Raw genomic sequence first — 12603 nt, 5'->3', positions numbered from 1 at the left:
TCCCCGTGCTTCGGTGAGCCACGTCCCCGGGGGACCAGGACATCGGGTTTCCCCGAGCCTGAGACAAGACCAACCAACCGACTCCAACCGGGAGACCTCCGGACGCGGCTCCCGCCCACGCGGTGCCTGGACAACTGGAGAGGGGGAGCCCAGCGCCCCGGCCAGCTCGGGCGGGACCAGGTCCCAACCACAGTGTCCAACATTCTAAATTTCGTGAACAAAGTGAAAGGTCAGGAAGTACGATGTAAAGGAGGAACGGCTCCGACATAGAAAGAGCTCCTTAAATAAGGAAAAAAAAGTCGCGAGTCCAATATGCGTGAGCAAAGCACGTGAAAAGCTCGTCACCCGCAGAGAAAGCAGAAAGCGGGCTGGGGCCTGGCTCGCCCCAAGTGCGCACCCTGCCCCCCCCCCCCCCCCCCCCCCCCCGGGCGCCTCATGTCTCAGCCTCTCGGGAAGCGCAGCGGGGAAGTCCAACTGCCAAGTGTAGACTGTGGGGACTGTGACGTGTTCCCGGCTTCTTCGTGTATCATCTGTGAAATGCTGTGACCCTTTTATTTGTCCCAAGAAAGCCTGTGAATTCCCATCTTAATTAAATCTCTCCAACCGAGCAGGTGCTGTCTGCAGGATACGGTGCATTCACGCGGCTGTGAAAGCCCGGGAACGACTCGGTCACCACCCCGAGAGCTGCGTCCCGCATAAAATCAATTTATTTGTGAGCGGCCTGGGTTCCGCAGATACGGGAACTACAGTGGTAGAGTCCAGCTACTCTCGACTCACTTAGGGCAGTTCTGAGAAATACCGGAAAGATGAAAATACAGTGTAGGCGCGCAGGGCAGAGCCCGTGTTCTGATTCGGGCACTCCGAGCGCTGCGTGGGCCTCCCGCGCCTGTAAGTTTGCAGATGACAAAATTGGCTGAATCGGGGGGAAAAAATGACCACGATAAGGCCATTCCTGTTGCATGTGACGGTCTGGGGCTCGGAGGTGAATTCACCGGTCAGGCTTACCTGCTCCGAATCACCGCGTTGTGAAAGGTTTATTTTCACTAATAATCTAAAAAGAACAGATTAAGGAGGCGCCGAGAGACTGTTTTTTATTTACTAAGTTGGCAAAAAAAAATGTTTTTGAGGCCACACCCGGCATTGGCAGCACGCAAATTCATATCCTGACCCTGCCGCTGATGGAACTGCAAGCTGGCGTCACCCTTTTGAAAAGCAAGGAGAGGACACCCGGAGAAAAAGCCATAAACCTCCTTTAGTCTCGGTTCCGGTTCCGTGTGAATGCCCCGTGGGATCCGCCCCAAGGAAAAGGTCTAAAAGGTGCAAGACCTCGTGGCTGGGAAGATACACCCAAACCTCCACACCGATACCCCCACCAGGAAAGGAATTTACCAGAAGTATGGGAAGGGCTCGTGAAGGGAGAGCCTAAGGCCACCGAGACGATCTTTAAAGTGAGAATTCTGAAGGTGTAAAGGCGACATCTGTCCGAGCGCGAAGTAGAAACTGAGAATTAAGGGACAGAAGTAGGAAGCCTGGAGCCGACGGGGACGGTCCGCAGGCGGGGACATGGAACCTGCTCGGGCACTGGGCAGTGGGCGAGGGCCCAGGTTTTTTTCCCATTTTCTCTTCTGGACAGACACCGGCTCTTTTACTTTTTAACTAAAGAAACACTCAGAACAATGGGCCCCGGGGCCGACCTTCTGCTCCGGGAAGCCCCTGGCCCAGGAGCTGTGGGAAAGGCAGGAAGCAGGAAGGTCAGCGCGCCCCAGGGAAATCCCACCGTCCGCGGCTCCACGGAGACCCTGCCGGGGGCGGGGTGCAGGGAGGGGGCGTGCTGGGGGGGCGCGGTGCTGGGGGGCGGGGTGCCGGGGTGCCGGGGGGGCGGGGTGTGGGGGGGCAGGGTGCTAGGGTGCCGGGGGGCAGGGTATCGGGAGGCAGGGTGCCAGGGGGCAGGGTGCGGGGGGGGGGCAGGGGGGCGGGTGCCAGGAGCCAGGGTGCCGGGCCGCGATGCCTGCCTTTAAAGCCATTGGCTCCCTTTGAAGGACCCTGTCATCTCCTTCCTCCTTCCTCCGCTCCCTCCTTCAACACGTCTGCGTGGGGCACCTGCCCCGTGACAGCTGCGGCTGTCGTGCTCGTGCGGTGATCGGGGAAGGCAGGCCTCAGGCGGCAGCAGAGGCTGAGACCCCTGTGCCTTTTAACAGTATTTTAGTTTTTAAAGAGGAGGAGTGTATATTCTGTTATAACCTGGACACGCGGAGCTCGTTTCATGCCAGGAAGCGCAAGAACAGCGATGCTTTCTGGGATCCTGGGGAGGTTCCCCGACGTCAGGGTCTCGGCAGGAGAGCAAACTCGCCCCCTGCGCGCACCTGGCCCACCTCCCTGTCGGGCCGCTGGGGACCCGCCACGCCCTGTCCACCGCCTCGGGGCCTGAGCCCAGGAGCAGCAGCTCGGAGGGAACGGGGACATCTGCGCCGCCGAGCTCCCCCCTTGGGAACACGACCCCGGGACCAGGTCCTCTCCGTTATGGGCCCGGAACCAGACACCCTTGTCGGCCGGGAAGGATGGCCCCGGGTCCGGTGGCGGAGCAGGTGGCTTCCAGGGGCCGGCGTCCCGGAGACGCGGTGGCCGTGATGGGCAGGGGCGACCAGAGCCACTGGTGTCCGCGCCCCCGTGGGCAGCATCTCCCCGCAGGAGCGGAGCCCCCGACCAGTGACCCCCCGGTGGCTTCCTCTTCCTCCGTCCCGTCCTCGACAAGGTGGCCGCGAGCTCCGGGCGTCCTGCGGGGGGCGGGCCCGTGCCCAGCCCGGAGGCCGCAACTGCTCCCTCCCAGGCGCCCCCGCCCGGGGCTGCTCACTGCCTCGTGGCCGAGGTCCTGGGGCCGGCGCGGTCCCTGGTGCGGTCCCTGGCGGCAGGCGAGACGCCCGGAGCGACGACCAGACGAGGGGACGGGCACCAGGACAGCCAAAGGCCAACCGAGGGTCGTGGCCTCGGTGCTGCCGCCCGCCCTCTGCCTCACCCCGCGGGCTCCCTTCACGCGGGCGGCTCCTCCTCGGGGCCCTGCCCTGGCTCCCCCTGGCTCCTGTGTCACCTCCCCAGGAGTCCCCGCTGGCCGCCCCGGCCGCTGATGGGCCCTTGTCCGGCCGCCGGGTGCGTACTCTATCCTCAGCTGTCACAGGTCCTGTGGCCCCGGCCGCAGCTCCGTGCTCCTCATGCACGGGGTCGCTCCTGCACCTGCCCGCGGACAGCGAGCCCCGGGCACCGTCCTGCCCCCTCGCCCCGGGGGGAGGACAGCCCGCCCAGCCCTTGGGCCTGCTCCCGGGGATGCCCCTGTGGCCTGCCCGACGCCCGTGCCCCCGTCTGGCACACGCTGCGGAGCCGGCTGACCCGTGAGGTCGTTCCCTCCCATGGCACGTGGCACAGAGAAGAATCTGGTGCCGCCAGGGCATGGCCCTTCGTGGCATGGAGCCTGGAGCAGTGGCCACGGCCTGGGGACCCTCAGGGCCACTTTGCCATCGAGACAGCCTCTTGCCTCACCCCCTGACGATGGAGCCGGTCCCTACGGGGTGGCTCAGGCCAGAAGCAAGCGGGGGGCGGGGGGTCTGGGTAGAAGGTCCCGCTGGGGACCCTGCCCTCAGCCTCTAGGGCCGCTCCCAGGTAAGACGACCCTGGCCCCACCGCAGCAGTCTCCGGCCCCACCCAGGGCAGGTGTTGGGTCGGCCACTCAGGGTGGGGGTCTCGGGTGAGGGCGGGCACGGGGTGCCGGGTTCGAACTTGAGGCTGGGCGGGCCGGGCCAGCTCCCCAAGTTTCTGCAGGAGGCGTCGGCAGCTCCTGCGGGGCCTGTGGCCTGGGAGCCTCAGGCCTCATCCTGAGCCTCTCGCCGCGGGGGGTGGTGGTGGTGGCTGGGGGAAGAGGCAGGTGACAACTCCCCCGAGAGGTGACAGCCCCGGGGCGGGAGCTGCTGCCACCTGAGTGGGTGTGGAGCAGGTTAGCTGGGTGAAAAGTTCACGGAGAGGGGAGCTGTCTGTTTCCCTCGCTTAATTTATCCACTATTTGGCTAACCTTGCTCTGAACCCAGGCCCCGAGACCCCTTCCTGTCTCCCCCGCCTCCCCACTGGGCTCCCAGCGCCGCCAGACCTCCCGCCCGGCCGAGGGGCGGGGGCCCTGGGGGAGCCGCTGGCGCCCGCCCCGCCGGATTTGCGCCCCAACCTTCCCACCCTCGTAACCAAAATAAAGTCCGGTCGCTGCGAGGTCCCGGCCCCCAAACGCCAGACGTGGGCCGAGGAGCGCTGGAAGGCGCCCGCCCCGCCCGCCCGCGCAACTGCTGCTCCGGAGACGGTGACCTTTCCTCCGGGGCCATCTGTCATCCCGGCGGCGGCGGCGGGAGCCGCGGGGCCCAGCTGCTCCGGGGAAGGGGCCGCCCGCTGTCCTCCCGGCTGGCGGCGTAGACCTCTCCTCCTCCGACCCTCCCGGCGCCGGACACGTGCAGGGGCCGCAGGGAGGGCGGGGGCCGGGCGGGGTGGGCAGGCGGGGCGCTCGGCCGACGCCCCCCAGCCAGGCCCTGCGGGCACAAGGGGCCGCGCCGCCTGTCGTAAGTCCCTGGGTGCGGGTGCGCGTGACGGCGACGCAGTGACCCGCCCTCCCCCGGCTCCGGGTCACCAGGGGTGTGTGCGGGGGGGGGGGGGGGGGGCGCCGCCCTCGTTGGTGCGGCCTCGGGATCCCGACACCCGGCGCTTGGTCGCGGTGGCCTAGGTGCCCCGAGGCGAGCTCGCCCGCCGGACCTCTGCCTCCCTCCGCCGGGGCCGCCCCTCGGCACCGCTGAGCTGCCCCTGGTCCCTAATCCCTCGGCCCCCTAACCCCTCGGCCCCTGCCCCGCGGTCCCTAACCCCTGGGTCCCTGCCCCTCGGTCCCTAACCCCTCAGCCCTTGCCCCTCGGTCCCTAACCCCTGGGTCCCTAACCCCTGGGTCCCTGCCCCTCGGTCCCTAACCCCTCAGCCTTTGCCCCTCGGTCCCTAACCCCTGGGTCCCTGCCCCTCGGTCCCTAACCACTCGGCCCCTGCCCCTCGGTCCCTAACCCCTCGGTCCCTAACCCCTCGGCCCCTAACCCCTTGGCCCCTAACCCTTCGGCCCCTAACCCCTCGGTCCCTAACCCCTTGGCCCCTGCCCCTGGTCCCTAACCCCTCGGTCCCTTGCCCTTCGATCCCTAACCCCTCGGCCCCTAACCCCTTGGTCCCTAACCCCTCGGCCCCTAACCCCTTGGCCCCTAACCCTTCGGCCCCTAACCCCTCGGTCCCTAACCCCTTGGCCCCTGCCCCTGGTCCCTAACCCCTCGGCCCCTGCCCCGCAGTCCCTAACCCCACGGTACCTAACCCCTCGGCCCCTAACCCCTCGGTCCCTAACCCCTTGGCCCCTGCCCCTGGTCCCTAACCCCTCGGTCCCTTGCCCTTCGATCCCTAACCCCTCGGCCCCTAACCCCTTGGTCCCTAACCCCTCGGCCCCTAACCCCTTGGCCCCTAACCCTTCGGCCCCTAACCCCTCGGTCCCTAACCCCTTGGCCCCTGCCCCTGGTCCCTAACCCCTCGGCCCCTGCCCCGCAGTCCCTAACCCCACGGTACCTAACCCCTCGGCCCCTAACCCCTCGGTCCCTAACCCCTTGGCCCCTGCCCCTGGTCCCTAACCCCTCGGTCCCTTGCCCTTCGATCCCTAACCCCTCGGCCCCTAACCCCTTGGTCCCTAACCCCTCGGCCCCTAACCCCTTGGCCCCTAACCCTTCGGCCCCTAACCCCTCGGTCCCTAACCCCTTGGCCCCTGCCCCTGGTCCCTAACCCCTCGGCCCCTGCCTCTCGGTCCCTAACCCCTCAGCCCCTAACCCCTCGGCCCCTGCCCCGCGGTCCCTAACCCTCCACGGCCCCTGCCCCTCGGCCCCTGCCCCTCGGTCCCTAACCCCTCGGTCCCTAAGCCCTGGGTCCCTAAGCCCTGGGTCCCTGCCCCTCGGTCCCTGCCCCTGGTCCCTTCCGCCCCCTTGGCCCCCGTGCCCCGCCCCCGCCTCCTCCCGCCCCCGCCTCCTCCCGCCCGGGGCCCCTCCCCGAAGGCCGCCTCCTCCGCCCCCGGGGCTGCCCGAGGCGGGCCCTGGCGAACTCTGGGCGCAGGCCGACCCCGAGGCCCCCCGCTGCCGCTGGACCGGCGCCCGGGGACCGAGGGGCGGCGCGAGCCCAGGCCCCCGCCCCCTCGGGCCGCCCCGCGGGGCCTGCCAGGCAGGGCTGGTCAGCTGCCAAGCCGCCGGGGCCAACCGCCCGCCGCGGAGCCTGCCGCCTGCCAGTCAGGAGGGCCCGGGCCGCCAACCGCCTGTCACCACCCGGGCCAACTGTCACTCGGAGGCCGAAGTCCCGCTCTGGGAGCTCAGGACGGCCCGTCGGGCAGGCCCAGGGGCGACTCAGGGGTCCGCCGGGGGTCGTGCTGGTGGCAGCTGCCTCGCTACCCAGCCTCCTTCCTGCTCTCCTCCGCCCAGGGCACCCATCGCGCGGCGGGGGACCCACCCGGTCCCAGCTCTCGGTCCACCAGGGTCAGCGGGCTCGAGTCCCTTCCAGGTGCGGGGACAGACCGCCTGCCTCAGGACTGGCCAATCAGAGCACCGGGTTCCCCGCTGGCCAATCAGAACACTGGGTTCCTCATTGGCCAATCAGAGCACGGGGTTCCCCACTGGCCATTCGGAGCACAGGGTTCCCCGCTGGCCAATCAGAGCACCGGGTTCCCCATTGGCCAATCAGAGCACCGGGTTCCCCATTGGCCAATCAGAGCACCGGGTTCCCCGCTGGCCAATCAGAGCACCGGGCTCCCCATTGGCCAATCAGAGCACCGGGTTCCTCACTGGCCAATCAGAGCACGGGTTTCCCCGCTGGCCATTCGGAGCACCTGGTTCCCCGCTGGCCAATCAGAGCACCGGGTTCCCCACTGGCCGAACCAAGCCAATCGTAACCAATCAGAGCCAACTCCAATTGACTAGGAACACCCAGTCTCTTTTTCCTGCTGCCCTTGAACCTGGGAAGGTGTGAGGCTGCAGCCGAGCAGCCACCTTGCCCTCCCCCCTGAACAGGATGTCGGAGGGAAGGTAGCCCAGAGGACGTGAACGGAAGGATCCAAAAAGAGAAACGGGGTCCTGAGCCAGGTCTTGGAAGCCAGGTGCTAAAACTCCTGGATCCAGCCGTACCTGAAATCACTTCTCATTGGGCTTTCTAATTATGGGAACCACTTATCCCCCCTTTTGCTTGAGTGAGAATCACTGCGGACGGGACCAGTAGCTGCTCGGGGAGTCTGCCCGCGTCCCGTCTGCTGGTCAGGGTACCAGCGCTTGTCTGAAGCTCAGGGTGACCCCCTGCCCAGGGGGACTCTTGCCTGAAAGCCAGAGGCACGCAGGCTCCCATATGTGCCTTTCCTGCCCCTGGCTGCTGAGGTGCATGGTAGGGACGCCCCAGTCAGACGCTCCCTCAGCCTTGGACTCACAAGTGATGGAGAAGTGGGTGATGGGATCGTCCTCAGTGGGGTCGGAGCAGGGGGACGGGCTCCGGCAGGTTAAGGGAGCCGCATGGAGCCAGGATTCCGATTCGGCTGTGCCTCCAAAGTGCAGCCTCTACCTTCTGTGGGTGCACCCCAGCTCCCGGCTGCTCCCGGCTGCTCCCGGCTAGGCCAGCACCCCGGGGACCCCGTGGGGCTGAGGAGATGGGCGTCAGGCCAGAAAGCCCTCCTGCCCCCCCACCCCCGGCGCCGGGCGGCCATCGTGGCCCTTGGGGGCATGGGGCCTCCTCTGCCCCCACGCCAGGCTGCCCACGGCTACCCCAGGCAGGGCTCTGCGCAGGGTCCCCCGTGTGACCTCCCCAAGCAGGATCCGGTTACATCGCAGCCAGCGGCTAAGGAACAAGCCCAGCTTGTGTCTTCCTCCAAGTGCTTATTTCCTTTGTCTTGTGAACATAGAAAAATGAAAGGAATGATAAGGATTTGGGGGTGGGGGGGGCAGCCCGGAAAATTCTGCAGTGTTGGCGGAACTCGCCAGGAGGGCGGCGTGAGGGAGTTTTCAAACCAAGTCCAAAGACGGAGAAAGTCAAGTGTCCCGGGGAGGCTGGGGGAGGCCGTGGGGGGCCGGGGAGGCCGGGGGAGGCCGGGCTGCGGCGGGGTGGGGGGGCTGAAGCCTCCTGGGTCCCTGGCTCCCATGGGGTGTAGGGGGTCCAGCCTGGGGCGCCAGCTTCCCGTCCGCCTCTGGAGCTGGCCTGTCCTGGACCAGGCCACTGGGCCTCCCGGCCTCCCCTCCCTGCCGGCTGGTGCCCCGGTACCAGCTCTGCTGCTCGGGCTCGTGATGGGGAAAAAACGGGGCGGGGGGGTGATATGTATTCTCAGTCGGGGGCCAGTGAGCTCCTTGGGGGACACCGGGGGATTGCTGGGCTGTCACAGCCAGGGACGCTGCCAGACGTCCCCCGCTGTGCCCAGGACGTCCCCCGACAGCCGGCTCCACCCAAGCCCCAGTAGCGCATCAGCGGGAAACCGGCCCAGCGCGTGTCACGGTCAGTGTCGGCTTTGCGGCTCGGGCCCCGCTGGAGCACAGGGGAGGTGGGGGGGAGGACGGGGGTGCCCTGGACAGGGCTCCGTCCCTCTTCATTCGGGCAGCGGGTGCCACCGCCGGCTGCTGGTGGAGCGTCTGCCGTCCAGCGATGTCCCGGGTCGGGTGTCACTCACGGAAGCGTCAACGATGGCAAGAGCCGCCTGGGGTCCGCGGGGACAGGCAGGGCAGGCTGGGGCGGGGCAGCGCAGGCACCGAGGTCAGGTGCGCCCCAGGCCCCGAGTGGGCAGGGCTGGTGCTGGGAGCGCTGCGGCCTGGTGGTGCAGGCCCCCCCCGGGGACCTTGGCGACCCCGCGTCTAGGCCTCAGGGCCCTGCAGAAACATTCCCTCCCGGCCGCTGCCATCCAGGGCAGTCGGTGACCCCTGGGTCACACAGCTGCGCGCTGGCGGCCAGGCTGTCCTCCCGGGCTTCCCCGGCCAGCCCGTGTGTGGGGGGGTGGCCCTGCCTCCAGGGCCTGCTGTCCCCCAGGGGGTCCGTGTGCCCAGAGCAGCTCCCCAGGGCCTGGTGGGGGGAGAAGCGGGGCTCTCGGGGGTCGCTGGGCTCCTGGAGCCCGCAGCCCGCAGCTTGTGAGGAGAAGCGTGTTAACAAATGTTGGTAAGTTGGACCCCAGGACGGGAGCCCGACGGGAGGGCGCAGTGGCTGGGTGTCCGCGCGGCCCCGAGGCTTCCGTCTGTCCCGGGGCCACCGTCGTCACCCCCCGCTCTGCCTGAAGCCAGGGGCGTCCGTACATCGACGTTCTCCTCACAAACATGGACCTCTGGGCTCCTGTGAATGGTCCCCCCCTTTACAAGTCCCTTCCTGAAAATCAGGGGAGCCCCCTCCGCCGGACGAGTCGACCCTGCAGGGGCCCGTCCCCGACCCCGACCGCCGTTGTTTCCTGCCCTCTGCGCCGCCCCCCACTCGGCAGGCTTCACGTGCTTGGGATCCAGCTCCTTTTTTGTTCCCCGTCGGACTGGGACACCCCGGGGGGGCTGGGCTGTCGGCCCCCCAAGGGCTCTCGCCGGGGAACGGGGTGCGGCCGGGCCGAGCCCTGTGCTCAGCCCAGGAGCTGTTACCCTGGTCCCTCGAGGCCGTCGGTTTGGCCCGAGGAGAGACTCCGCTTCTCAGAGCGATTGGGCCCCCGGGGAGCCGGGGTGGCCCCAGGAGTCAACCCTGGGCCACTCGCCAGGCCAGAGAGCCCCGTCCCCGGAGCCCCGCCACGTGGGCCCGGGTCTGGCCTCCCGGCCTCGGCCCCCACCTCCACTCCGGTTCTCCTTGGAGGCGGGCAGGAGCCCGCGGCGCGGCCTCCGGGTCATTCCCGGGGCCCAGGCCTCCTGCGCGGTCCCGTCCTGGTCCTGCCCTGCGGTGGTCACACTGTGTCACTCCCGGCGGGGTCAGGCGTCAGGCGCGGGATCAGCTCCCGTCCCTCGTTCCCAGGACTTTGCAAGCACCCAGACCATCCCGGGACGGCCGGGACCCGGAAGGGCCTCCTGGGAATCTGCCCCAGGCCTTTTCCCTGGTTCCTCTGGGAGGAGATCCCAAGAGACCGAGTGGCCCAGCGGAGGGCGGGGATCGGGGGAGGACCAGGCCCTGCCCCTGGGGCTCGGGGACCAGGGCACGTCCCGCTGCGGCCAAGGGCCTCGGTTCTCAGCGGGCCTGGGGACGGCTGGCTGGCCCTGTCCCTCCCAGCTCCAGGCGGACCCCGGATCCTCGCCGTGCTCCCGCCCTGCAGGCCGATGCTGGATTCCGTGGAAGCCTGAGGAACCCGAGCCCCCGAGGCGGCCGGCGACCAGCTGGGACCGCAGTAGTCGGCCTGCACTCGGGGACGGCCAGTGTCGCCACCACTTGTGCCACCCCCGCCCCCGCCCAGGTGCGCCCGGCCTGCACCCCACTCCTGTGCGAGCCAGTGACAGGCACCTGGAAGCCGAGGGGCAGGCCAGCCCACGGACAGCACGGTGACACGCGTGGGCACAGGCCAGACCTCGCTGGGCTGGCCACAGTGCCTGGAGGATGCCCTTAGCAGTGGACCACCCCCCACCCCACCCCCGCTACCCTTTGGTGACACACGTTCTCCAGCACCAAAATGAAGGTGCCAAGGCACTTGCAGTGAGGGGCCTGCAGGGCAGCCCACGAAACGGGGGGACGGTCTCCTTGCTCAGAGCCCGTTTTCTCACCTTCCTAACATCCCCTCCCTAGAGGACAGGGCTGCTCTGGGGCTCCGCTCAGGACCTGGTGTGTGTCACCGAGAGGCCACCACAGCCCGGGCGCCATCCGTCCGCTTCCCTCCGTCCTCTGCCCACACCTTGACTTTTCCTTACGTTGGTGCGGACCGTGCCCCCGCGTGGCCCCGATTCCTGTCCACCCCTCGGCGGCAGCCGCAGCAGGCCTGACCGCGTGACCGGCTCCGACCAGTGGGATGCGAGCCGAAGTGACACGCATGGTTTCTGGGTGGAAGCTTCCAGAGCCCGGGCTGCGGGACCGGGTGCATCTCCGTGGCCACAGGGAGCGCGTCCCCCGCCTCGGCCGGGCTCCCAGAGCGAAGGGCACAGGGCGGAGCTGCCGCCAGCCTTGAAGGACAGGTGGCAATGCTAAGGCCCCTCTGTTGGACGTCACTGAGCCCCGGCGTCACGTCCTGGCCGACACGCCCGGTGGCTGCTGGGAGCGGTCCCCCTTCCCCGGCCCGGCCCCGCAGCGAGCGGCAAGGGCGGTGTGGACGGGGGCCCGGCAGCCCAGGGGCCCGCGGCAGCCTCGTGGTGGCGTCTTCCAAGTTCGGGCTCCTCGGCGACACCGGCCGGCCGCTCGGTGGGTGCTCACGGAGGACGGGGCCCGCGAGCCCGAGCTGGTGGCTTGGAGGCTGCGGCAGGGCAGGGGCGAGCTCAGCAAGATCGTGGTTCCGAGGCCCAGGGCCCCGACCCACGGCCGGCGGGGGGACCCCGGGCCCCCCCTCGTCTCGCCGTCTCTGCCCTCTTCTCGCCGCCGGCCACCCCAGCACACCGGCGGGGATCAGTCCCGTCCCCGTTGCCAAGGACAAGGGGTCAGGGCTGTCAACAAAGGCGCTCGCAAAACCGTCTCTTTATTTTTCATTCCTGCCATTCAACCAGTTTGCGCAAGCCGAGGACGGGTGGATTTTGGAAGGAAAAGAGCGTCTGGGCGGGTGCAGGAGCCTCCTGGAGCAGTCCGTGCGCGCTGCTAAGGCCGGTTAGACTGAGAAGCGACTCGACAATAAACTCTACAGAATTAGAAACAAGTGAAAGTGTCAAGGTGGCTGCTGGCTGGTGTCCCGCCTCCCGTGGGGGCCGGAGTCACGCCGTCAGTCCGTGCGGAGGTCCTGGGGCCGGCCCGGGGGCACCCGGATTCTTCCTGGCGCCAGCAGCAGTCCCGTTCACCCAGCAGGGCTGTGCAAGGGGCAGGCGGTGGGTGCGTGCCAGGACCTCGGCCCCTCGGCTCCCGGGCTCCCGAGCGCGTGTCCGCGTCCCGCCTTTATGTCCGCCCTTTGAAAGTGTTCATGCAGGTGTAGGTTCCTGAGAATCTGTGGATCTCCTCCAGCGCGGCCTGTGGGAGGATGCTGGGGGGCGGGGCACGGGGTCAGCGGGGCCGGCGGCCGGGTCCCTGTGGCCACGCAGCAGAGCCGCGGCTCCGTGGGCTGCCCCCACCCGTCGGGCCACACCCACCCCCCCCTCCGTGGAAGAAGGATCTGCAAGCAAGTGGACAACCGGTGCCTCCAGGGTAGGGGCAGAGGTAGAGGTGGGTGATGGGGACAAACTTCCAGCGCCACCTTCTTAGCACTGGGGGCCCAAGGGTAGCCACGTGCCACTTATTCAACAGGTATTTGCTGTGTGGGCCTGGGGCGCTGGGTGCTGCTGCCGCCTCCTCCAGGGAGACTTCCCGGACTCACCCCCAGGCCTCTCCCTCGGCTCCCACACCCCCTGAGCTCCCCCAAAGGCCCTGCTGGTGTCCTGGCTGTGTCCCTGTCAGGCCCACGCGTGCCTCAGTGGGCGACGCATCATCTCCGACCCCGGC

General features: G+C 68.4%; 2 protein-coding genes and 1 long non-coding RNA gene across 7 annotated transcripts in view; 1 reads left to right on the top strand and 2 right to left on the bottom strand.

Moving 5' to 3' along the window:
* Positions 1-1065: 1065 nt before the first annotated feature.
* Positions 1066-1844, bottom strand: LOC112659810 (uncharacterized). The gene is made up of 2 exons (XR_003136513.3): positions 1390-1844; positions 1066-1202 (listed from the first exon to the last, which is right to left on the bottom strand). It is a non-coding gene; the product is annotated as an uncharacterized LOC112659810 (long non-coding RNA).
* Positions 1845-6239: 4395 nt separating this feature from the next.
* LOC112659808 (collagen alpha-1(I) chain-like) lies at positions 6240-9098 on the top strand. The gene is made up of 2 exons (XM_025446924.3): positions 6240-6582; positions 7089-9098. The coding sequence occupies exon 2, from the start codon at positions 7578-7580 to the stop codon at positions 8961-8963; it is 1386 nt and encodes a 461-aa protein (XP_025302709.1). The 5' UTR covers positions 6240-6582; positions 7089-7577; the 3' UTR covers positions 8964-9098.
* A 2541-nt stretch (positions 9099-11639) lies between these two features.
* The window catches only part of DHRS3 (dehydrogenase/reductase 3), a 38548-nt gene continuing 37584 nt past the window's right edge, over positions 11640-12603 (bottom strand). For all 5 annotated transcript variants that reach the window (XM_025446927.3, XM_025446928.3, XM_025446926.3 and 2 more), the window contains exon 6: positions 11640-12148. In XM_025446927.3, the coding sequence (XP_025302712.3) occupies positions 12064-12148 (85 nt within the window). In that variant the 3' untranslated portion in view covers positions 11640-12063. The remainder of the gene's footprint in view (positions 12149-12603) is intronic.

The sequence above is a fragment of the Canis lupus genome, chromosome 2 (genome assembly GCF_003254725.2).
Source record: "Canis lupus dingo isolate Sandy chromosome 2, ASM325472v2, whole genome shotgun sequence".
NCBI classification, from domain to species: Eukaryota; Metazoa; Chordata; class Mammalia; order Carnivora; family Canidae; genus Canis; species Canis lupus.
The sequence above is the reverse complement of the archived record's forward strand: the minus strand, read 5'-3'. Positions and strand labels throughout refer to the sequence as shown.

Bases quoted from the DNA above. Each gene is read 5' to 3' on its own strand.
- LOC112659808 (XM_025446924.3), top strand. From the start codon at position 7,578: ATGGAGCCAGGATTCCGATTCGGCTGTGCCTCCAAAGTGCAGCCTCTA.